Source organism: Zosterops lateralis (genome assembly GCF_965231275.1).
Source record: "Zosterops lateralis genome assembly, chromosome: 1".
Lineage (NCBI taxonomy): Eukaryota > Metazoa > Chordata > Aves > Passeriformes > Zosteropidae > Zosterops > Zosterops lateralis.
Window position 1 is genome coordinate 128,575,365 of NC_139762.1, and position 26,232 is coordinate 128,601,596.

At 35.6% G+C, this 26,232-nt stretch overlaps 1 protein-coding gene across 10 annotated transcripts in view; it reads right to left on the minus strand.

Moving 5' to 3' along the window:
- Window positions 1-26,232, minus strand: part of VPS13B (vacuolar protein sorting 13 homolog B) — a 438,627-nt gene that overhangs the window by 62,887 nt on the left and 349,508 nt on the right. For all 10 annotated transcript variants that reach the window (XM_083871399.1, XM_083871402.1, XM_083871397.1 and 7 more), the window contains 3 exons: window positions 19,482-19,681; window positions 16,707-16,914; window positions 16,172-16,356 (listed from right to left, as the gene is read on the minus strand). In XM_083871399.1, coding sequence (XP_083727525.1) covers window positions 16,172-16,356; window positions 16,707-16,914; window positions 19,482-19,681 — 593 coding nt within the window. The remainder of the gene's footprint in view (window positions 1-16,171; window positions 16,357-16,706; window positions 16,915-19,481; window positions 19,682-26,232) is intronic.

The following is a 26,232-nucleotide window of genomic DNA, read 5'->3' on the forward strand; positions in this document are numbered from 1 at the left end:
ATAAAAGGGAAAAGGCCTAATTACATTATGCTTGATTGCAAATACAATGCATTTTAATCTATCTATCTATCTATCTATCTATCTAATCTATAACAGAATATAAGTTTTTTTTAAATAATCAATGATGTAGAGAAAAAATTGTAATAGAGAGCACAACATTTTGTGTTGGACCAACACATTACTAAAAATCCTGGGTGAAATAATGAAGCACTTATAAGCATATGATCTTTTCTTTCAAGGACTATTTCGACAAATAAAGGCAAATGAAACCAAATAAATACATAGTAGCTTCTGTTTAAGTACATCCCCAAATTTAAATTCCACTTGGATTATTTCAGGATGTATCACTGAACTGGAGAGAAAGTTATTACAGACATTTCTATAGGCAATAGAAAACTAATTTTAATAAAAATATAGATCTTAAAGGGTTGTATTCGTATCCTAGGTGCCTTTTTTATTTTTTTTTTAATTCTTTTTTTCTTTTTTTTTTTTTTTTTTTTTTTTTTTTTTTTTTTTTTTTTGGTAATAGCAAAAAAATGACTGAGAATATGAATTTAGAGCAAATGCAAACTCAGTCACCTATGAAGATTTTAGAATTAAGATACAGAAATCCACAGGTATGGCAGTTGTACATGCTCAAGAATTAGTAAAAGTCAAGCTGACATAAAGCAAATAGTAAGAAAAAACCTGCATATGTATATGTTATTACCTGCTTTATTCCTGTGTATAGACATACATACATAAATAACCAGGAAAAAAAACTAAGAATGAGGCAGAGAAGCAAGTAAATTTAGAAAAAGTTTTGTAAGCATTCTTCCTTGTTATTCAGTAAAGATTATAATGCAGATGGAGATGACAGTAAGCTGATTAATTAACAGGAATGAAGGTTAAGAAGCAAAATTCAGGGAGCTCAATGGTTCAAGCTGGGGAGGGCAAAGGAACATAAATAATCACCAAAGAATTCTGGAGGAATTAACATGTGGAATCAAAGAGCCTGAAAGGTGGATTTTAACTACATATGTCAAGCCACAATGATATGTGAAGACTGAAAAAGGCAACCACAAGTTGCTAAATTGTTTTTAATTCAAGATGCAGGACAAAAAAAAATTATTTAATAACTGTCAGTAAACCTCTGATGCCAGTAATGTATGTACATGTATGTAACACAGCAGTATCAATCAGGAAAGCTGATTTAATTTTGAAGATTAAAGTGTGAGAAGAGATTGATTTAACATCAAAATCAACGTGTCATATGTGTAAAGATAACAACACATTTGTTTCTAAGCTGCATATTCAACTGGAAAGGGTGAAGATCTGTAAATGTCAGCTGGAAAAGTGTGAGGCAGTATGATGAAGCATGGAAAAAGCAAATATCATTTCGAGAGACATCAGGTGAAATATTTCCAAGAGTGAGGGACAAATATTAATTGATTTGTATAAGACATCAGTGGGGACTCATCTGGAGTATGTCACATTTCCAATGCTTCATCTTAAAACTGTATTAACTCTTGTTTGTGAAGAGTTGAAGACTAAGTTAAATTAAACAACAGGAACACAATTTTTACATCCAGACATCTCAAGAGTGTTGCTTCGCGTATCTGTCTCTCAGGTCAGCCCAGTGTTCGGCTGGACCACCCTGCTAGCTCTGATACGCCCAACAGTACCTTTGTGTGGGTCTTTGGCTCTACAGTACCTTCGCCTTGGCTGTCACGGCCGTGGTTCGAAAGAGGGGACACTCTGAGGCTCAGGAAGAAGGTTTTATTCGGGAAACACAGGGGCAGTCCCTGGTTCCAGGCCTGTGCCTCTGGGGAGTGACCCCGGGCCTGGTTTGCAGGGGGTTTTTGTTTACCAGAAATCTCAGGGGTGGGCACAAGTTACAAGACCAATGAAACAAAGCCAGGTGGGTAAGGCCAAATGCAATACACAACATTAACAAATCAGGTGAATTGGGATGGGGTCCTGGGACATCCACCAATCACTGTCCGACACCTCTCCGAAGGTTTTGGGGCCTGGGGGATGATGGGCATGTGGGGGAGAATATACATTGTGATGGGGGAAAATACAATAGGATGACCGAAACTCTGGGCAGAGGATTAGGTTGCCTTGGCAATTCTTATCAACTTCTGATAAGAACAATCCAAGACAAGAACTTTACCTGGCTAGGGTTAAAGTCCAAATCACATCAAACTTACAACTAAAAAACCTATGAAACAATTTCAGCACCCCCACACAGGAGAGAAACATTTAATAGAAGAAAGGTTTATAGAAATTTTGTGTCAAAATTGAGTTTCCCTCTGAATAAAGTGTAAGGCTAGAAGCTATACAAACAACGATGGAGACATGCAAGCCTTGGTGCTCATGAGAGCTGCTTTTAAAAGCTGAATTTGTTAATTAGATGGAGAAAATAACAAGCATTGCCCCAATTGGAGAAGGCTGAGCTTGATGACCCAGGAAACATCTTTCTTGGTTCTTGTTGTTAACTGTACAATAATGCTGTGCAATTGTATATTGCACAGCAATAAGAAATACCATGTTAAATTTGTGCCCATATTTCAAACTCACACTAAAGTGATTCTTTTTGCTCTCAGTGCCACTAGACTTTTAGATTTTTTTCAGAACTTCTCGGTGTGAAATTATTCGAATGTTTAATGCATGTGGACAAACGCTCAAGACTGCTACACTACCACAGCCATGTTCCTACCCTCCAATTAGGGATACATTGGATACATCCAAAGAACTTCCCTATGTTAACCAGGAACACATAAACAGCATCTTCCATCATCTGTTGTCTTTTACACTACATTGTGGAGCCATTCATGCTCACATACTTCTTTTTTTAAATCTTCACAATCTCCGTTGGTGATAAAACATTTGAGTTTAGTTAAATATTGTAATACTTGGCGTATTTCCTATAGCATGAAGACTTGGAATTACATAATTATAAAAGGATCAGCTTCATTTCTGACAAAAGGCTGCAGCCTTTCATGGTTGCATAGATACTTTACATACAGCAGTATTTATTTCTGCATACTTTTAAATCTCAGTCCCTAAAATACCTTGACATTCTTTTTGGAACCTGATTAAATAAATCTGAATACTTGGTTTGGTCTTGTGCTTCCTAATGTCTATCACATTCTCAATTACCTTTTCCTATCAATGTTATTGAGTAACGTGTGCCACAAAAGTCTCACAAAGCTATCATATGTAGCACATTTATTTCTCTTAGATTACATCTAGAAACAAAACTCTTTTCTTAATAAGAATCTCAAAAAATTGGATTAGAACAGAAAGTAATGGGTGTTTTAAAGGAGGCTAAGCAACATGATGAATTCTATTCCCACTAAGCTTAATGAGCTGGAAGAACAAGTTCAAGAGTACAGTAAGATAATTATTTAAGTGGCACTACAACACAAAAAACATAAAAGTATCAATAAGGATAGAGGAAAATAGTATAGAGATCGAAAATAAAGATTCAAAATAAGGGCCGAGTAAAACCTGAAAAAAGCTAAACTGGATTTCACAGATCCTGTTTAAAAAAAAAAAAAAAGAAAAAGGTACTTCAGTATTTGCACCCATTTAGTAGGTGGTAGATCTATTGAAACTACTCTCGAGGAAAAGATGGCAAAGTAAAATGATGAAAATAATTATGCCACAACGAGGTAATAACTTCATAACTTGCCTTCAGGCTTTGGTCTGTGGTATAAACTAACACAGTGGAACTTTCATCTGAGTATGAGGAAGAACTTTTGTTGTGTGGATGACTCAGAGAGATTGTAGAACCCCCTGGGAGATATTCAAGAACCACCTGGATGCAATCCTGTGCCATGTGCTCTGGGATGACCCTTTTTGAATAGGAAGATTGGACCAGAGGATCCACTGTGGACCCTTCCAGCTTTAGCCATTCTGTGATTCTGTATGTTGCATGACAACTTCTGAAGAGAACTATGAAAAATTTGGAAAGGCACAGGAATGATTGCTGAACTCAGCAGTATGAGTAGCCAGAAAAAACATTACTGAACAGTTAATGTGGACGGGTCAGCAAGTAGAAAAGATTATTCCTCTTTATTTTGTTTACAATTTCTTCTAACTATGTTGTAATATGTCAAGAAATCTACCAGAGCAAGAGACAGTATGTTTCAAAGTGTCATCTGCACATTAGAGATAAGAAATCAAGGGGACAAATTATGGGATTGCCTATACAAAACACAGTTCATGCTTTGGAACTACACAAACTGTAAGGTTTCTAGTTTGAAGCTTGCAAAAGACTTAGTTGACTTAGAATCTTTGATTTCTACATATCTAGCTTTATTTTTTCTAGGGGGTTTATTACTAATGCCTGATCTGGATAAGTTTAAGGAAAGATGGTAGCTCTGGGCAATATCAGCTGCCAAAAATAATAGTTGTGAAAGCCTGGAAAAGGGTTATAATGCCAGAACTGAGTCATTAGCAGTGGCAATAAGTGAACTAGCTGCAACAAAAAAAATTTCCCCACATGTCGAATTAAGTGTGGTGCTTTTACCTTAAAATATTTGAATAAAACCTAAACTATAATTCATAAAATTGTTACCTCTTAGAAAATGTGACCACTAGGGCTATCTCTATAAAAGCAAACACAAAAAACCCATGTTTAATTGTTTTGTTAAACAACTATCTTGGTTCTCCAGCAGACACTTCCCTGCAGCTTTTTGTCTTCTTCCATAGCTCTCAAAGACAGTTTTAATTCCCATGATTGTATTCACCTGTCACTTAATTGTGCATAAAAGTATTATTTAACCATGAGAGATTTAACCGAGGATCTCCAAGCTAACCAAGAAAACCACACACTGTGGCAAACTCACTTATTTAGAAGGATGATTATGGCAATAGGGAGCAAAACCACAGTCAAATGCTTTATTTTTCAGCAGCATCTCTGTTTAATAACAGAGATTAGGAGCAGAAATGAAAAGCTGTATGAAACAGCCTAAACTATAAGCAGAGAAAATTGAAGGCTGCTCCTTTTTCTCTTCACTGCTGTGAACTACAGACACTGGAGATCTGAAAATGGCATGGCAGTGTTTGGAAGAAGGAAAATAGTGTATGGCAATACACATGACACAAACAAACAACTGCCCAGAAATACTTGCCTTAGGAGCAAAATATCATTTTATAATATAATCTATAATATAAAATATAATATATATTATTAATATAATAATATAATATATAATATAGGAGCAAAATATCTTTTTAATTAGAAGATAGGAGATTCCTGTTTTCTCTGAATCTCGTTTCAGTCTATTTTAAGATGAAAATTTTCATGTATATTACACTGATACATACCAAAAACATCTCTGATTTGAGCAGAGCCGAAACCTCCAACATACACATTAAAAAAATTCCAAACAATGAGAAACCTGAAAATCCTCTTAAAACCCTGCATCCTCCAAGTAATTTCCTTCACGCTTGTTAACCTATCAGCAAGACAGTATGTTAGTAACCAACATGAAGTACTCCCACCAAAGCACTACAGTGTGATTGTGTTTTTTCTTATTCATCATATATTGTCACACATTAACAGTACCAGAATAATTTAATTCCTACTTGGACACTAGGAAGTTAAGAAATGCTACACAGTCTGTTAATGCTGTGTTATTAATTTCAGCCTTGGTTTTTCAAATACTCCTTATTCCCACTTGTGGTTATGTGTAATATTAAGACTTGATAGAGAGATGAGTGTTGACCTGTAAGTGTTTTTTAAAGAATTTCAAGATCACAACATGCTTCTATATTTTCCTGTGAGCTGATGTTATCATCCCAGCTTTAGACTGCTTGGCTAATTTGGACTTGAAAAGTGCTGGGTGCACACTACTTATCTGTCTGACAGGCACATTTCTACAGCTGAGCAGAGAGCCAACATCTCTCTGCCACAAGCTGCCATGTTACCATAAATGATCATACCAATATACATGATCATTCAATATATATTTTGTCAGAATGCTAAGAGCTCTCAGATATGGACATAATTTCCAACTAGGAGAAAAATAATTAAAACATCTTCACTTCTTAACCAATCCCATCTTTTTCGTAAACACCTTTTTTGTCTGTAAGAAGAAGCAACGGCCATCAGTCTACGTCTTTCAGGTTGTTGAACGAAGGCTGTATAAAAGTATTATGCCTTATTACTTAAATACTGAAGCATGTGATTTTAAAACTCAATAAAAAAAAATGAACATTAAAACTATATACATGCAGATTTCTCAGGCTGCAAAATACATCTTGTCCAGTTGAGAAAGAAAGATAGATATTAACAGCTGAATTACAGGATGTGCCTAATGTTTCTTTCAGTGATGCTTCCTTTTGATTGATGCATTTGCTAGAAAAGAAGCTTTTACAGAAGATACATTCATTTCTTGAACCTCAGTCCCTCAGATCGTGGGCGATTCCTCTTGGAAATTATGCTATTCTTGGTCCAGAAACAACTACATACAAAAAAAAATGCACAGAGAAGACAGGAAGTGTGTGTGTGTTTTATCTTCTCCAGGCAGGGCCACCTCAGTGAATGAGGCAGAACACAACATAAACTAGCACTCTGAGTCAGACACCAACCCATATTGAGATTTTGACTTCAGCTTCCTGAGCATGAATAAACTGATTGCTCTGTAATAAAGCTATTCTTTTATTAAGATATTTTACTGGTTCAGGGCCAACTGTCTTAAAAACACAATTCTCCCATTAGGTGAACAGAAGTTGCAGTAGCAGGAAATAAAAAGTTTTGTCCAGATTTTTATAAGAAAAAAAGTCTTGGCAATAACTACCAGGAACATTACTTGAAGTATTATTTATATAAAACTAGCAAAAGAACTCTGCAGAAAAATATAATATGTAGAAAATGTGCCCCAAAGAAAAATAATATTAAATAGAATAAAACTTTGTAATATGCCTGTTCACAGAGCATACACAATTCAATCTGACCAGTGGAACACCTACATTTTGGGGAAATGTAGGATCCTTCAACATTCACATTCCTGTGTATCTTGTGTGACTGACAGTGTGAAATCATGCTACAAATCACTTTACTGTTAGAGAACATTTTTTAACCTTCCTCAGAACTAAGACAGTATCATATCTATGTAGAAGACAGACTCTCCTGGCACAGCTACAGACCACCAATATCTCCATTTCATGAAGGAAAAAACCAAACACCCAAACCACCAAAAAAAGAGTGATGGCTTACAGTGAGGTAAAATATAGCCTTGTATAAGTAGTTTTAGGATTAGGAGTAGTACTAGGATTAAAATCATTTAGTTGTGCAAAGTATTTGATGTCTCACCCATCTCAGTCTTCTTTGTATTTTCATCACAGTTTTCTGAACTTTGACAGCAGTTTGAAGTGTTACATACCTGTATATTTCAGGCAGTAAAATTTATTCCACTATGGTACAGTCTCAATTTCCAACATTCTGGAATAATCAGACACCCTAACTGGAGATGTTTTTCAAAATTATGTCATATAATTTCTTCCCAGAATTCTTTTACTTATCTTATAATTTTTTAAAAATAATTTTAGTTGTAAAGCTAGAACATTTAAATTACAAATACTCACTCTAAAATTTAATACGCAATATCTGCTTAATTTAATTTTTTCCTTTATCTTTAGTGAGATCTTTGGCTGACTAATAAAATAACTACTATTTGGCTATCTGAGTAATAACATATATCATGGCTCTTTCAACTCCATTCAACATATATACTAATAGTTGTATTTATTTCATTTTATTTAAATTTACATCTGTCCTGCAGTTTATAAAATAAACATCAAATAGAGTTGTAATAAGGAGATGTGAAAGAAAACTCTTGTCTTCTGAGAAAAGTTGTTCTTTAAAAATACATAACTTCATTTTAGCTGACTTTGGAAAAAAGCTTCTATACATCTTCAACTAATAGAAGCTATAAAAAACCTTTTGTAATATTGGAACCAGTTGAGAAACCACAAGTATTCAAATGCAGGAAATCATGATTTTATAACATTTTAATGTGATCTACTCTTGGGAAACAAAGTTAACCAAGCCCTATTTCTGTACAGGAAATATTCCACTGTACAGTTGTAATACATTGTGGTGAGGGGTACAGCTGCAATTTTTTCACCTGTAATGCCCCACTGGTATTGTGGCTTACTGAATTGCATCAAGATTGCCTTCCTGTCCGGAAAGCCCTCTAAGTACAAACACGACTCTAAGCCCAGGTTTTATTTTCCCCTGGTATCAGAATATGGTAATTTAAGAGCCCTGAGAAATTCTTTTTAACCTTTTAGAAGAAATATGTAGCATTCTTTTATTAGGAACTATGTTCTTTGCCTTTTTAAAACAACATATGACCAACTTATCAATTTATCAGGCTAGCAGGTTCAGAGCAAATGCAGGTGTGTGGAGTAATGTAATCTGTCACAGATACTGGCTTTTTTCATTATGGAAAAATTACTCTAAACACACTAATGGCTTTTTTAAAGAAAGCACAGAATAGTGCCGGGCTATAACTGAGATTTCTGCAGAACTTTAAACAGGAAAATTATGTACTGCTAAGAGTCAAACTTTTCTACTAATTGTCATTCACCTTGAGACAGTTTATGTGATGATCACTTGCCTTTTGAACAGCAAAAGTAACAATATTTCTTTGATTAATTAAATCCTAATGTATTGTTTCAAGTATTGAGAAACAAAAGTATACAGATTGGAGATCTTACATTTGGGACACATTTCTCACATCACCCTTTAGTGTCTCTTTCTGATACAGGAAATACCTTCCATGTTTCATTTAAGGTTTTTAATTTTCTGGGCTTCACTATTTATTAGTAATATAAGCACTATGATGTTGAAATGTAGTCACCTCTGACCATTGAGGTTAGCAGTCTATTAATACAGAAAGTACCTTATAATTTTTAGTATATGAGCTATTTTGACCATGTATTCTCACCACAGTGAAGCCTGATTCATTTGAGAAGTACCACAAAGTCAATGTACAGCCGTAAGGACTTGGGTTTGCAAAGTTTCATAAATCAGAGTCACAAAATCTGAAGAGTACAGAACACGAGGAGAGTGTAAATCTGTCATTAGGATAATCTGATGGTTTCGTCAGTCCTCTGTCTGGCACCCGGTAGAATTTTCACTGGCTCAGTAACCCCTAAGGGTAAATTTCACTGTGATGCACAGGCAAATTATGCACAACTTCCATTAACATTCCCAACAAGTTACGCTTAACTCCCTGCAGACTGCACAGAAACTCTAGGACAAATGATACAGTCTCATCTTGATGCACGGAACACTAAGATCACACAGCAAAATAATTAAGATTATACACACACAAACCAGTAACAAAATAGTAAAGTCTGAGATAATCCTACTCTCAGGCACGGAAGTTCACAAATAATATTTAAAGCTGGAATTCCCTAAGAGAACAGGCTCTGTTTCAACATCTGCTTAAGACTCCAACTTCTTTAGCCCCTATTTCCTTCCTTGCAAGAAAATGAAGACAATACTTATAATTAATAGCCAGAGTCTAAACTTCAGAAAACACGTGCAAAACTCAGATCAGAAAATTTGCTCACCTGCAGATCATCTGAAGTGTAAGTGGCTAGCAAAACCAAGCCAACCTGCAGGCCCCTTACATAGACCAGCTGTTTAGTGATGACCTTCTCCCATTTTTGTTCCTTCATGCAACAAACAGAAACACTGCATATACTGCTGAGAAAGAGGTTCCCTACATTAGAATAAATGGCATTTGTTACACTTCTAGTTTATGATCAGGTATGTTCAATAATAACTGTTTCTTTTCAAGCTTGTTGCAACTCTTCACAAAGCAGAGAAATAATAAAAACACTGTACAGAATCTTTGTATAGTAGTAGTATGACTATTACAGTAATTTTGAATAGCATCCAAAGGTAGAATTAACAAAAAGTGTAAGCTTTAAAAAGCAGACAAAGCACCAAATTTGCCTTCTGAGCAATTCACAACAGGAAGACAAATTATTTCTCCATACATCTAAAGTCTCATTATTTGAAGACAGTATTGAACTGGCAGTAGATTCAATACCTTGTAAACCAACAGGTTTATCAAGAAGCATGGTTGAACTTTACAGCTTATTATCTAGTAATACCATGAACTTAAATCACTAACCTGTCACACACAAATCATCTGGATTTCCAAAATAGTTGTTGCTTTGGGAATATAAGAAATAAATCAAAAATTTGTGGTTTCCCAGAAAGAAGTTTTCCCAGACTCTCAAATGCCCAGCTGAATATTGTAGCCCCATCAGGGAATGAAAAGTAAAAAGGAAGCAAAGTCAGCCAAAAATGAGGTATTCTCTGTTAAAAGGAAAAATGAATGTCTTTGACATTGATCATAATTCTTTTCCTGTTGACTGTCATGTCAAATCCTTCCTGGAATAATAACTTACACTAGGTCTAATGTCAGTCATTCTTTAGGCTCATGCTTCCTTAAGCCACTGTTTAAACAGCCACAAGGTGTTAGAAAATGACTATTTATTGGCTGACAGTGTTGAAAAAATCAGATTCCAGACCAGCAAGTTTGCAAATGCTATTTTTTAAATACACAAACACACATGCATGTAAGGCAATGCAACAGACAATTTTTGAATCCCTAGCTTTTGAAGTTGGAAATATTTACATTTTCCTAAAAGAGATTTCACCACCTTTGGAAATGCTCTGTGTGAGTTTTACCACAGTGGTTTTATTTACATAGTCTTTCCTTATTAAATCCCAGTTAAGCCCTTGCAACCTCAGAACTACACTCACTGCCCTAAAATACTCTTCAAGTAGACCTTGAGATTTGGTTCATTTAATCACCACTTTTCTAAACCATGCTCTGTATCTTAGGACACTATATAAAGAAGAAAGGCCAGAAAAGGAGACCTCGGCACACATTCATCTTTTCATCAGCTGTTGTAATGCTGACTACACTTGCATGCAATAGGAATCCTGGCAGGTACACAAGGGAAACATCCTCAAATACAAAAACCTGTCAGGGTTATAGTTCAGCAGATATTTTATTTTAACGTCATATGGAGAAATGAGCAAATACCATAGTTTATCTTTCTTTTGTTTAACAGCTTGCATCTCCCACTGGATGACAATCCAAGAGAAAGAATTTCAAGTCTGTGTTAGTGATGCATTTTAAATAAATCAGATAACTCAGAATTTGGAACACTATGCATTGTAAGATTACTTTGATTAGATAAATCTGTTTTTCTCCTGCTTTAAAATCTATGCCACTTGGGTAAATGCCCTTGTGACAATACATAACTTTTGTCTGAGATATGGGGCAGTGCCAGCAGCATCCCTCATTGGAAAGCTAACTCTACAATGGAATGACAACAAATGAGAATCTCTTTAAAAGGTTCACTAGATAAAACAGGCCTCCAGCTGTACAGGAGATAATTTGTGTGTTCTGTTCACCTGCCTGCACAGAAAAGCACAATGTTTCCCTGATGGCATATGAACTGTTTTCCTACCTTGGAGAGCCCCTCCCAATCTTTGCTCTCTCCCCTGCCAACCTAAACCTGTCAACCTTGTTCTTGGTAAAGATAAATGATATAAAAAATATAACCCAGATTACATCAGAAAAGTATAACAACATCACAGACAAAGATAAACATGAATCCAAGATTCTTAAGACTGCAGGAAGGCACACAAAGACTTTGGTGAAACCAGATACAAAGTGCAAGTACAGTTCTAAGCCCCGCAGCACAAATATTCAACAGAACTTTCTTTGAGGTTAAATATCTAAATGTAGCTAGCTTCGTATTGTATCTGCACAATGTGAAAGTCACTACTGAATCAGTAACAGATTTTTTCCCTGCTCCCCCTCTTTTGATTTTTAAAAATATCACAGAAACAAAGATGACTTGTCCTTTCTCACATATGGACCTGACAAATCCAAGGAACTGTACAAGCACAGTTGAATTTAGCATCACACAACAGTTCTGAAATACAACCCTTTGTGATGATGTAGAATATATTCTTCAATTATTCTTTATGTTCTAGGACAGTGGAATTATCTGCATAATAATAAACTATTGTCTGAAATCAGAAATTGCTCTTACTCCTTTCATCCTAATGCCATACTTTCAAGGCAACCAGAACAATCAGGATGGAAGAAATTGCCACAATTTCTCTTTCAGCTGTCCTAGCAGCCAGACCAAGCCAATGTCCTTATCATTCAGGAGATGAAGAGAGACACTATGAAGCCCTTACTCTGAAATTTAGACTGTCCAGCCCATTTTTGTTCCTAAAGATGCTCGTGTATCTTCTACAATTCTGGTATCTCTGCAGGAGACATTTCAACATACATTCTAAACCAAAATCTACTTGAAAGCTATTACCATGCTTCAAAGTTCTTGGACAAAGACATTTCATGGTCAGATTCCATAGGAATGAGAATCATCATTGCCCACAGATTGCAACTTTAACTGCCAAGCCACAAGACCACCACAGAGCATAGAAAGCCTTTGCCCAGTAATGATGAGCTGGTTGCCTTATCGATTATATTTTAATGTTAAACTGGGAACTGTGGCATACCTTAAATCCTCACATGTGAATACTCACTGAGACAAATTTATAAACACCTGGTCAGTTTTTATTACAGAAATTATCTGCATATGAGAGTGACCTAAATGTAGCAGTAACTAAATTTTTGGAGCAAGATCAGTAAGTTTTTTTCCTCTCGTTTTGCGTACATAAACAAAAGACATACATGTCTTTCTTTATGCACAGAATAAAATAGGCTTTTGAAGTTGCTCATCCACATATCTTTAACCACAAGACTTCCTCTAACCAGCAGTCAACTTGAATGATTTAAGTTTCATCTGTTATAACAGAAAAAGTCTCAGAGAGCATCCCTTTTTTTGACTTATCAATATATCAATTTTCAGTATTTTAAAAATAAAGGACTTGCTACTTTATCTTTGTTTTTATGTTTTGAATAAATTTTTTGAAAATTTTCCAAGTTTGGATTTCCCTCTAGTCCTGAGGTGGACATATGATTCTCACATCAATACCATTCTACACCTTTGAAACACCTTTGAAAGCTGTTTCCTCAAATACTAGTTATCTGAAAGAATGGTAAATCGCACAGAGCCAAAGGACATTTGCAACATGGAAAAATGGGACAATAAGGGCCTAAAGATTAAATAGAAAGTGTTTGCTATGTCTGTTAAACAGGAAGAACAACAAATTCAGATATTCTCAACCTCTGCAAAGAAATATAATCCTGATGCAATTTCTTGCAATTAGATCTAGGATTCTCACTTCAAACAATTAGATCCAAGTTCTATTTCAAATTGCTAAAGAAATGCCACGTGGTATGCCATGACAGAGACATCAGTTATTGTGTTCCTTCCACAAATAAAAGCATCAATGTTTGGACAAAAAACAAAGTACTAGAAACTTGATCAAAGTACTTGTTTTGTAAAAACAAAGTACTAGAAACTTGACCAGTGAAACTGCTTACCTTTGCAACAATACAAGGTAAAGCACAAGAAAACAGCTCCTGGGGCAATTTAGAAATAGCAGCAAGGTAAGGTTCAGCAGAAACAATACAGTTCATATCAACTCTTACATTCTGAAGCTATTCTCTATCCTTTGATTGTACCAGTTAACACCTACCTTCAATATTTAGAAAAATTCTCTTTATGGTGAAGCTTTTGGAAGTTCCAGGAATTCAAATAATAGCTATAAAAACAGAGAGTTCTAAAACCTACCCATGATTAAAATGTTATGCTAAAAGTTTAACAAAGACTAAAAGCTAGATGAAATGTCATAGCAACTTACTCAGAAAGAAAGAACACACAACTGGAAAACTTGGAATTCAAGACAAACTACAGAAGGGAACCTTTGACTGTATCTTTGTGAAGTAGAGGATTACGGGACACTCTTAACACAGCTGGGGACATTATGGGTCCTCCTTGCATTTGAACATGTACACAATCCTGGGAAAGATTTTAAAGTATACTTTAATATAGCTTGGTATCATTATTGTCTTTAAATTTAGATCCTTTTTTTCAAAGAAGCTGGAGTCTTTGGCTTGCAGATGTTTCTCTAATGTTTTATTTGAAGAACTGAGTAAAATAAATGTTGTTTTTTCTTTTTTTCTCTTTATATTTAATGAATTTTCCATATCCACTAAATCCACAGTATATTAATTAACATGTATCCATACAGGGAAGAAGTGGAGCTGATGAAAGGCCTCATGATTAACTTAAATTAGAATCTGAAATTTGACATGAGTATTTGCTAAACGCAATTTACCTAAAGAAATTAAAAATTGGCTGTATTACTTATTCTACTCACATAGCTCGGTTAGATTAATAAAAAAATGTACACTGTCTATGTTTAAAATGGCTGTTCATCAGATTTTTGGCCATTTCTGGAAAATGGGATAAATCACCACCTTGAGCCAGGCAACAATTACTGCCATAATTAATGGCTACAACTGAAGTGTGGATCTTCTTTGTAGGCATTTCTCCACATCCTGTGCCCAAAGCAGAATTTTTGGCTAGATGCCTTCTAATTTGGATGGTATCTTTATATTTTCTCTTGTGGTAGAAATCTGAAGAATTACCATGAACACCAGCAGAAACTGACAGAACCTGATCACTGGTAGCTTAGTGCTTCTCACTCTCTGAGGCAGTCATAGTGAACTGGACCTTTTCTTCTCTAGACCATTGTATGGAAGCACAAAGCAGAACTTGTGTGCTACTAGAAGTCCAGCTGTGCATGTCCACTTGAAGAAGAACTGATATTCCCCTTGGATAGGGTCATATTATTCCACAAGCACATACATAATGGTTCATGATGTCTGTTATCTATAATGGGAGTGTAATGTAATTAAACCAAAACCTTGGTGTGCTGTGCTCCAAAAATACCAGCCTGAAAGAAGGCAAAGTGCTGGCTTTCATAGCAACCTAATAGGGTCATCAAGACAGCCTTCAATAACATAATTTTGATCTCTGATTCAAACCTCATGCCAAGTGGAGCTGATTTTTTTCCAGTTAATTTTAATTTTCATGTAACTGAAAGGAGCTGACATTTGGCTGTCTAGAGGGCAAAGAAATTGGCAGGACACTTACATGATCTCACCAACAGTATGTGCATGGTAATAACATTATACCATTTATCTGAGGAAGATTATCCTACTTATTCATAACTCAAAGCATATTGGTGAATAATTCAATTTTGAAAGCGATTTTTAACATCACAGCAATAATGAAATATAATTCAACAGTTTTGAACAAATAGGAAGAACTGGAAAATATTTATTTCCCTTGACTAACAACACTATTCTAATTAACAAACAGATTGAAAAAAAAAAAAAAAAAAAAAGACAGGTCCCATTTGTAATACAAAACGGAAACAGAGATTACCAGAATTAAAACTGAGCTAAAATCAAAATATGTATGCAAGGAGTAAGTGAATTTAAAAAGAATTACCTTAGACAGGAGAAAATGTAATGACCCAATTGCATACATCAGAAAGCAATAATTCCAGCACATTAAGGATCAGTGTAATTTTGAGGTATGATCTCTTTTGGGGCATGGAGACTGCAGCACTCAGCCTTCTTTCAAAGAGAAGTTCCATGATCTCACACAATCAAACTGCACCATCCACTTCAACCCTCTCAAGGTACAATGGGAGAAAACAGACATTTTCCTTCTGCCCTGCAGATCTTACTCGAAGCAGGGCAGCCATTTGCCATCATAGAAACAGGAGAGAACAGCCAGATTGGAGATTTTACTTCAATGATTCCACTAGATCTTGGAAATTTCAGACCAGGTCTTTCCTCACATGTTTCACTTTCAAACCAAATGAAGTCTTTAAGCAAAGACTGATGGGTGAAACCATAAAAAGAAAGAATAAAAACGGTATGCTCACAAACTAAACCTGATAAACTTGGCTATAGCTTATTATGCAACATAAAAGCTTTAGAGGTAAGTGGGTAAAAGATTTATACAAGTAATTTTGAAACTAAAGATATGCTCAAGCTGTGCAATGCACCTCATATTGGTTTTATAGAGCTCCTGACATTTGTTTTGTGCTCGTTTTTAATAAATCTGAGTTTGAAAACTTTCACTTTACAGCAGTAACATTTTCATTTGTTACTGAAAGTAGAAACTCATTACTCACCTGAAGAACATCTCCAAGATCAGCAGTGCTAATATCTGGGTCTTCAGTGGTATTAAAAGGAACAGGGTTAATTCTTACAAGAGTGAGCACTCTGGGTTCTGCATATCTCCACAGCATCATTCCTGGACTATCCTCAGTTTCATTGTAAAACACAACTTCATAGGCACTGGGCAGCTTTTGTGCTTCTGTCAAATGAAAGAAAGCTATAATCTGTTATACAATTTCTAGAAAGAAACATGCTGGTTTATGAAACCAAAGTGATTAAAAAGAAATCCCTTGGGATCAAAAGGAGAGAAAATAAAAAAGCAATTTCCCTGACTTTTAAAACATTACAGCTTAATAGAAAGAAATCAAAAAAGTCTTCTAAAGTATTTTTTTTTAATTCTAGCAGATGTCTTTTCAACTGCTTTTCCAAAAAATATAAAGTTATTAATTGTAAGAGGCAAATAATGTCTAATAGGTTACTACTGTTTTTACTTTATAATCTAGAAAAAAAGAAAAAAAAAAAAGAGAGCCAAAATTATATCCTTCTTACCTGCATCTTGTATATACTGGAACAGGCCTGTTCTCAGATCATCTGAGGTATGCTCAGTTTTTGAAGCCTGATTCCTTTCTGCAGAAAAACAAGTAGGGTATGTACGTTCAGGTATCAATGTCTCTACACTGCCCTTTTCAGTCAGGTACTGCCACAGAAGCTCCTGGAGAAGAACTAAACAGTTCAAATGCTCTTGACCCCAGAAAACCTTTAAAAAGGAAAAAAAAAAAAAAAAAAGAGAGATAATATGAAAAAAATACATACAAATATTCAGCCATTTTTGAAGGCAAAAACATCTTCCCAAACCAACAGGAACTTTATACAGCTTCAAGTCTGCTCTACTTACACCTTAATTGCTTGCAAGCATTCTTAATGCTAAAATAAAGAACAGAAGCAACAAAATATCTTTACAAAACCATTTGTCAAATTTGTTCTTTAATTAATTCCTACCATTTAGCAATTCATAGTGATTCTGCCTGGAAGACCACAGATCTTAAAAGTTATATTCAAGAACTGCATGTTCAAGAACTGTAAGACTGGTCACAGGTATCTCAGTTTAAGACATTACAAAAATCCCTTAAAGATACAAAGTTTAAACTCTTCAAAGAGCTTGTTGCTCCAAAACTGGAATTCTGGAATACATTTACAAACCAAGTGACACAGCAAAGAACCTGACACAGAAGACATATGAAAACGCATCTTAAGCACAAAATTGAAGTATATGAATTGGGTGCTCTGTAAGTCCTCCAAGTAAAGTTAAAAAATTCAAAGTTTTCTAAAGTTTAAAACAGAAATACAGAAAAATATCTAATAAAATTGGGCATGCAAACTCCAGAAGATTCACACACTTTGTAGCAAAATAAAAGGCAATAAGGCATTCCTTTCTCTCAGCTTTGATAAATGTTGCTGCTTTTTTCAAATCAAGCTCCTGTTTGAGAGAACAGTATTAACGGGGACAAGTCCTTTAGACTTCATGTGCAGAAGCAGGCCTTGAAGCAACATGGAAGACAAGGAAGCAACTAGCAGTTAATACAGAAATTAGACTTGGAAGCAGTGTGGGAAACTAAAATCCCCAGTCAGTAACTTCAAAGCCCATGGTAAGGGTGTGAGTAAAGTAAACAAGTCAGGTGTGCACATAAAGAGTAGTGCAAAATTTTCAATGGGGGAATACCAATTTTCAAATGTAAAAAAAGATCAAAAGATGCCTAATGGAAGTGTAGTACAGCTGCCAAGAAGGCAGGGTTTTTTTGCCCTGCATCTACAAGTAAGTCCACAGAAGTAAGACAGACCTTCTTGAAACACAGCCACAGCCAGTCCTGAGATAAACATCCCCAAGCTAGGCAGGTTAAATCCCTAAATTTAGTGCATCTCCACTATGGTTTCTAGAGGACCTCTGGTCTTGGGGTCCCACACCTACTCTAGCACTGCCCCAGTGGAGCTTTCTGTCACCTTAGGCCAATGTCAGAGGCCACTCTGATAGAGGAGGGATGAACATTTTTCTCTCACACACTTTTATTCATTTCATTTGTAGGCAGCTGGGAACTCCAGGGCATGGAACTCCTACTACAATATTCAGAGATGAGGCACTGATTTTACATAACCTATCAAGGTTCTGCTGCAATACAAATTAACAGTGGTAGATGAGGTCATGTTTAGAGCTGGTAAAATCATTAGCCATAAATAAGTTAATTTGAAGTAGAATTGATAATGATTTTGTCATCATTCTCAAATCTATTCTGCCAGACCAAACAATTATCTTCTGCAAAAGCTTATTGTCCCTAATAGTAAATGGCTTTCTGAGATTTATAGATTTTTTTTTGGTACTTGTCAAAACCCAAAATTTTGGAAAAAAAAAAAAAAGGCATTTTATTAGCAACACATAGAGGTAGTCAGCCAAGGACCTGTGAAAAACAAATTAAAAAAGGAGCAAATAAACAAACTCACTTTATTCATTGATATATATATATATATATTGTAAATTTGTATTATCTGCTTAATCCTACTTCCAGTGCTATGGTTCTAAGACCTTCTAATGCCAATTCTGGGAAAAAAATTTAATGACATAATTAAACGCCAAAATTTCCTTTTCGTGTTTTATATACTTGATTTATGTATTTATTTTAAAACATTTGGTGTGTATAGATACTATAATAAAATAATTAAAACAAGACATATGTTAAAGTTCACTTGTTTAAGCCCCACAGAATCTATTTTTCATTTCAAGAACTCCCATGCTTCCTGGACTGATTTTAAGTCGTGGGCACTTTCAAAAAGGAGAGGATAGCACAGAAAACTGAGTATTAATTGCTACAAACAAGAGTTTGCAATTACTCCCTTAAGAAATTAGTGTAAGTTTAAAAAGAAAGGATATGCACTTCTTAAGGCTACCCCTAGGAATTACAGACATATAGATCATGGACAGACAAACACACACCCATCAGAACAGGACCCTAGATATTAAGTAATTTGATCCAGTAGTTTTAAGGAACACACACACACATAGCTAAAATACACGGCTAAAGCAGTATTAAAAAAAAGAAAAAATAAAATCCAACCCAAAACACAGTACATAATATTTCAATCAACAGTTTACAAGAAAGAGTAGATATTTATTTTACAAGGTAAAATAAAAACCACCCAAACTGAACATGCAAAAATCCCCAACCTAGAGACTGGTTGTAGGATGCAAAGGCTTTCATGCAGTTTATTTATGGAAACTCAATCATCCAAAGCCAGTCCAGCTCAACAGCACAACCATAAGCATCTTATACAGACCTGCAGCAGTCCTCCTCTCAAATCAATGTGGATTTTTGGGATAGATTGCTCTGGGCCAGGATCACCACTGTGCTTACACCACTTGGCTTCCACATTAACAGAGCAGCAAACAGGGCCTATCAGAGATTTGGCTCTTTCTTTGAGACTTGTTTTAAGTAAGAAATCTTTTATGTCAAGAACTAAAGATGATCCATGGATTCCTAAAAGGAGAGAGAGAGAAATTTAATCCCACTGGCAGCTATTCTCCCAACATTTTTGTGCTTATTTCCTAAATTCACTTTACCATGAGCCTGGGGATCCCTGCCCCCAAGCCATTACTCACACAAGGAGTCCCACTGACTTTCATGGAAATACTTGTGTGGACAATCACTCTACTCTCCAAGCAAGGGCATCACAGCTGGGCAACAAGATCTGTAATTTTTTAAACAATTTCCTGGTTTTTTACTTAGCTTGCTCTTCCCACATTATCAACCAGGCTTTGCAGTTAAAGAGCAGGTATGTCTCATCTACATTCCTTACAAAGAATCATTTGCCAAAACACGACTTTTTGCATTCTGAGTATTTTAAGGTTTATAAGAAGAGACATTTTTCATTAAACTAAGATTTTTTTAAAAAAAAAGTCTATTAAGAACAAGAACATCTGCTTCACTTGATTATATTTCAACATGATAGGAAATAGCAATTTTGAACAGTTCTCTCTGCTTTTGTCCAGGTTAATTACTATAACATAGCACCTTGCTAGACTTAGGAGTACTTAGCAGAAGAAGAATGGTACTGTTTGAATTCAAATAATTCAAAACAAATGCTTATCTCAAAATATATAATGCACATTTCCTGAGAAAAGAGTTTAAAGTTTTCATATCCTAACCTTTTGAACTTTACATAGTTCATAAAACCTAAAAATGATAATGGCAGATTACATTTATGACAGAACTTACATACTCTCATTAAAGACAAAAACATTTGGAGGATAGAAACATCATCCAGAAATATCCCAGCTCTTGTGAATTTAACTTACTGCAAATCACTGTTTAATAAAATAAACCATACCTAATATCTCTATTTCTTTCATATATTTATATGGAAAATACTACATCTGAGGTTGGCTTAACTTTTATCTCCTTTGGTGCTAATACTTGGACTCAACACACTGAATGTTGGATGTCACCCTACTTTACAATGCACACAGTTTATTTTTCTAATGAAACTAGACATTTTAAAAAGGCAAAAGTTTTTAAAAAAAACCACCTAAGGCTTACACACAGGTGTTTCAAGTTTCATTTTATGTTTTTATAATTTTGCTGGTAGAAAAATCCCCCCAAAACACAACTCACTGTTTTGAATCCATGCAGTAAAACTTCTCCTATGAATCTCTTCTAGTATCCAGGGAAGGCGTCTGCATCTTGGGGCTTACAGTTTCTTAATACTAAGTTGCATTTTTTGTAATGGAAGGAAATACATTGCATATTTTTTTAAAAACCAGCAAGCACTAGGAAGTGGTCCAACAGTGCCCATAATAATGGCGCTGAATTGTGTCCAACCTGAGTAGGAACCACAAACCTCAACCATCTCTCCCTTGAGCAGCTGGAGTTTAGTAAGAATGATCAAGGGCTCAAACCATTGTTTCATGCCAATCAACAGGACTGGGAGAGGAGTCCTAGCTTTGGGGTTTTTTTATTTAGGCTGGCTTCTGAAATCCTGCGTCTGCTCTCATGGGTAACAGGCTTATGGGACAGATCTGTTCAAGGTGGTTTTTGACACTGAATTTCAGTGATAATCAAGAAAACTAGCATCAACACACACTGACACCCTGCTGTGGTTAGTTATTTTAAAAGGCACGACAATATTTGGAAATTCTTTTTTCTTTTTCATATTCTATACAGAATTTTGATTTTAAAGAGAATGAATTCTTGGTAATAGTTGCACAATTCTTCAATGGAGAGAAATGTTCTTCCTATAGTTTTATTGGAGTATGTGCCAAGTTGCAGAAATAACAAAACGGGAAAAGGAATGCCAGAATACAAGTGGTTTTATTTATGTTTTCTTTCACTGGGATTACACTTGGAAGAATTATGCTTTGCAGACTCTTTGTGTTGTCATCTCAGCTCCACAAAGTACAAAGAAAACGCAATATCCAGCAGCTTAGAAGCAGAACTGAGCATTCAGCACATAAGACTGCTGGTTCAAAATCAGCAGTGCCTTTCTCAAATGCTAAGCAAACAATGAGAAATGACGAAACAATTAAGAATAAGGAAGTGTTGGTTTGTTCTCAATACATGAAATATTACAAGACACATCCATGGATTGTGTCCTACAAATACCAGGAAAAGCTCAGGAACTCAGTAAGAGATTTTTATTTTTCTTGCTGTGACCCAGATTGCTCTTGTGCAGACAAGAATCACACACTCGTCCTTTCTAGCAGTTGTATCTACATGTCCTTTCAGGGATGAAGTGATTCAGTATAAAAAAACCACTGTTCACTGTTAAAAAAAATGCAACACAGACAGCATTTACACAAACTTGCATGAAGTGATGTTTAGAAGAAGCCTAAAGAAAACAAATGAAGAACAAGTATGCACAAATCTTAAAAAGCAATAGTAAGTAAAGAGATCTCTGTGTCTGAGAGAAGTTTCAATAGGGTACTATTGCTATGGAAATCCTAAAAGTTTATGTTCAGTCAGTGAAGTGCTTCCCCTGATGAAAGCAATCACCTCAGAAAAGTAAAGATGCAAAATAATTTCCCCTTGGTTTTGCCTTCCCACACATTATTTTCAGTCAGTCCTTCAATGCATCTCTCACAAATCTCTATTGTAGAAGTCTACCTTCAGTTTAAACAGATTAAATCAAAGTCTCCATTTGAAGTGAACTTGAGATGGCAGCACAAAGAAGCAATATATCTTCATATCTTCACTGCTGTGACACATAGAAGTTAACTTGTGCTGTTTGGATTATGGCTCATGAACACCAATGCACTTTTCAGTACGTGCAATAATTTACTTTTAGGAACAAATAGTTTCATGACTTTTAAAATACTCCTCCAAGAGACTAATAAATATGAAGCACTTGCTTTGGACAGTGTTTAAAAAATGCTGCCAGCCCTCTCCTGTCAGACTCCAGCCAGAAACACAACAGCACCACAAAACACATCTACACTAATAGAGCAGAAGAGAACTTAGACTAGGCTTCTGTGTGCTATTGGAAGGATTACCTTTATGATGACATATACTCAAAAGGAATATTCAGGTATTTTTATATGGTTGGAAATAATGTAGGAGGGTTTAAAAATAGCTAGCTTGTCATATTCAAGAAATTACCTTGCTCCAAAATTAAAGGTGGAGATCATCACAACAAAACAGTGAAAAAAAAATACCTAAAGACATTTACTTTGATATTCTAACATCTTTTTTTAGTCAGTACATATTTGATTTATGCTAAGATTTACAAGGTATCTCACAGAATCTGAGTACCCTTATACAGTTTTACCCATAGATTAGGGTTTATATATAATTATAATAGAGTTGCATTAGCATTTGTCAATAATAGGAGGCTTCATCCTTGTTAAACTCCTGTGTGTGCATAAATCCATTTGCGTGAATAGAAAAAGAAAGAGCTGGTCCATTTTAATAGATGCAGCAAATATATTAAAAAAATCCTTGCCTTACAGTAATAATGACTTAGGGTTTAAGCAATACAGGTATTAAGAAAGAGCTCTGTTTTTCCTGGTTATCAGAGAGAAAGACAATGTTTTGACATAAACTATGGACTTTTTGTTTTCAAAAACATTTCAGTGCTGATCTTTGAATCAACTCCAAATGAAATTACTAGAAATACAGAAGGAGCTTTCTTTCTTCTATTATTCCCTGTGCATTTGCTCTTCCTTAGCTGCAAATGCTGTTTGGTTCACTGCATGTCACCTAATGCAACACAGAATATGATTTTAATTGGCAAACTTCAACAGGGGACAAGAGAATTAAGAAAACGAAAACACATTTATTTTAACAAAGGTAACGAATGGCACTGAACTGGCACTTAGCTCTCTTTTGAAAAGCCAGTAGCTTTGCTACAAACAATAGCACTATGAAAAAAATTGCTTTTCTGAGTTTGGAGAAGCTCGGAAGCAAGAGAGTGTCCCAGAGCACACAGTTCCAGCCATGCTGGTTCAGAGGCATGTGAGCAATGTGGTCTCACTGCCAGCAGCAGCCTGTCGAATGTATTCCCACTCCAGGGATCCTGGTGCCCTCTGAAGGAAGAAGTCCAGGCTCTCCCATGGGTCCTCCATGTCTGGGTGGCAGAGATACAATCTTGCTGCTGAAGATCAATTAGCAAGTGGTTTTTCTTACTACCTTCTACTAAAGTGATAATCTGTGGTATTTGGTTCTGAACATTCGCTCTTCACATTTGTAACTTCAGTAGCTACTTTCAGATTGTCAGTGACATTAAGACAGCTATGAAAATGTAAATATGCCATTATACCTAATATATTGGTACAACTATCTACACAATTCTTTCCTCTTTAAGAAAACTGTAGATACATCACAAACTGAGTAGTTATACTACAGTTACAATGCTCTGTTGCAAGTATCTTTGACAAACCATCTTCTGAGAAGAAAGGGTAACGAAGCTGTGAAAATAATTATAGGAGAAACACTGCAGTTAATTTAAGAGCCAGGCAATTTACTCAAGTCTGGAAACAGCAGTAGCAAACAAATGGTGAGGTATAGTAAAGAACAACTCTAAGAACAATTTTCCAGGAGAGATTTAGTTAACAATCCACTGACCGCACTGGATTTCTCATTAGTATCGAGCTGAATCTTATGATGCCTCATTCTCCCCATGAGAACAATACCTACATGTTACCAATTAGCTATTCTTTAGTGAAAGAGAGTTTTTCAGCATTACATTAGGACACATATGGGCTCTGTAAAAACATGAGATGTGTAACACACAGTAAACAGAAAGTAATGATCTTAAACAGGCCAAACCCTTGAATTCATCACTAATAAATGTCCCCATGCATTCAGCGGTACTGGCTGCTGGGAGCCTGTTTTCTTCAAGTACTTCAAACACTAAAATCCAGGAACATTTATTATTTTAATCCATTACAGGCAGTGGTTGATTTAACTTTATTGGTTGTGGTGGTGGTAGTAGTTATAGTAGGGGTAAAGCTATGTTCTTTTACACATCATTTCAAAAGGGCTTAATTATATTTTATAGCTCAGGCCAGGAATCCTGCTTGTTTTGTGTCTAACAAGGTTCAAATGGAGTTCAGGTCAGTGATGAATCAGAAGAGAAGTCAAAGATGGTTATCTATTTGAAATGAGCTCATCTCCCTTAAAGAATAACTGGGCAGGTACATCATGTTAATTACACTACTGCATACTAAATAACTGAAAAAATCTCAATTCTTTGGTGATTTGGTAATTTTGGATTTGTGATGCCTGATCACAGAGGGTATATTAGAGTTTAGATCCAAAGGGATTGTAATTTTTGGTCAAGGCTGTCTTTGGAGTACAATAATTTAGAATATATATGTAAAGCTCCATATTGCCTTATGTTATTCCAATTAGGTGGAGAAAAATGCACAACATAAACCAACAAAAATAGTGTTAATTTTGCATCTGTGATTCCAGCTTTCAAAACAAAGTGCTATATTGATATGAGTAGTACTTGTTTTTTTTTATCATAAACATTTTATTTTTAGATACCACCAGGTTTCAGAAAAGCAGCTAAACATTCTTACTCCAGCTCCATAGATGGACATGGGGATGTTCTTCAATTTAGAAAAAGATCTATGCATTTTCACATCTTAATTTGAGGTGGCTAGTTGAAAACTTTGGCTTACTTTCAGGAGATAGCTGGTACCTAAAAATACCACTGATCTTTAAAGTTGCAGATACTTAGCGCAACTGAAAAATCAGACCCTGAATGGCTGCCCAGCAAGTAAAGGATTACAAAATAGCAGATACCACTCAAAATGTATCTCTATATAATCACCACAAAGTGATTTAGAGTTACAGCTTTGATGTCTTGCTCCTCTGGCTCTAGACTTGATTCAGTGAATTTTAACTGCTTTAGTAAACTAAATCATCCATGAACTAGAGGGTAACTTTTCTTTATAAATAAACCATCCTGAAGACAGTGCATGGCAGCAGCTGAGCTCTATTTCGGCCTCTATAACCCAGTTGACAATGCTTGTGGAAGTCCAAGGCTTGACAAGATACACCCAGGCCACACAAACCAAACAGGTTTTCCTGCACTCTTGGGATGTGGCTCCTGAGGATCAAGAACAGTCCAGGTCCACGCTTATTCCAGTCTTCTCCCTTCAATCCTTCCTCCTTTGTATACTTCTCTGTATTCTCAGTTGTGCCAGCATGGTCATTAAAGTGTACCTGTCCAGTGAGGCAGCTGATGGAGTCAATCTTGTTGCAAACTTTTCTTTATTATTGGGTTAGTTTTCAGAGAAATGAGTGCCCTGACTCAACTCAATGACCTGAGTAACTGAGCCTAGCACAAGGCAGCATGTGGAAATGTGTGTCTGCAATAACCTGAATTTCCTATGAAATTGCACCTTTTGTCTGGGCAGTAAGCTGGTGATTCCATCCCTAAAAATATTTTTGACATGGACAAAGAAGAAACATGTCAGTATATCAATATTTTAAACAGCTTAGGGAACTGGTCCCAAGACTGGAAAAAATGTCTAACCTCTGTGCTCTATACCTCACACTGAAAAATGAACATTGGATGAAGAACA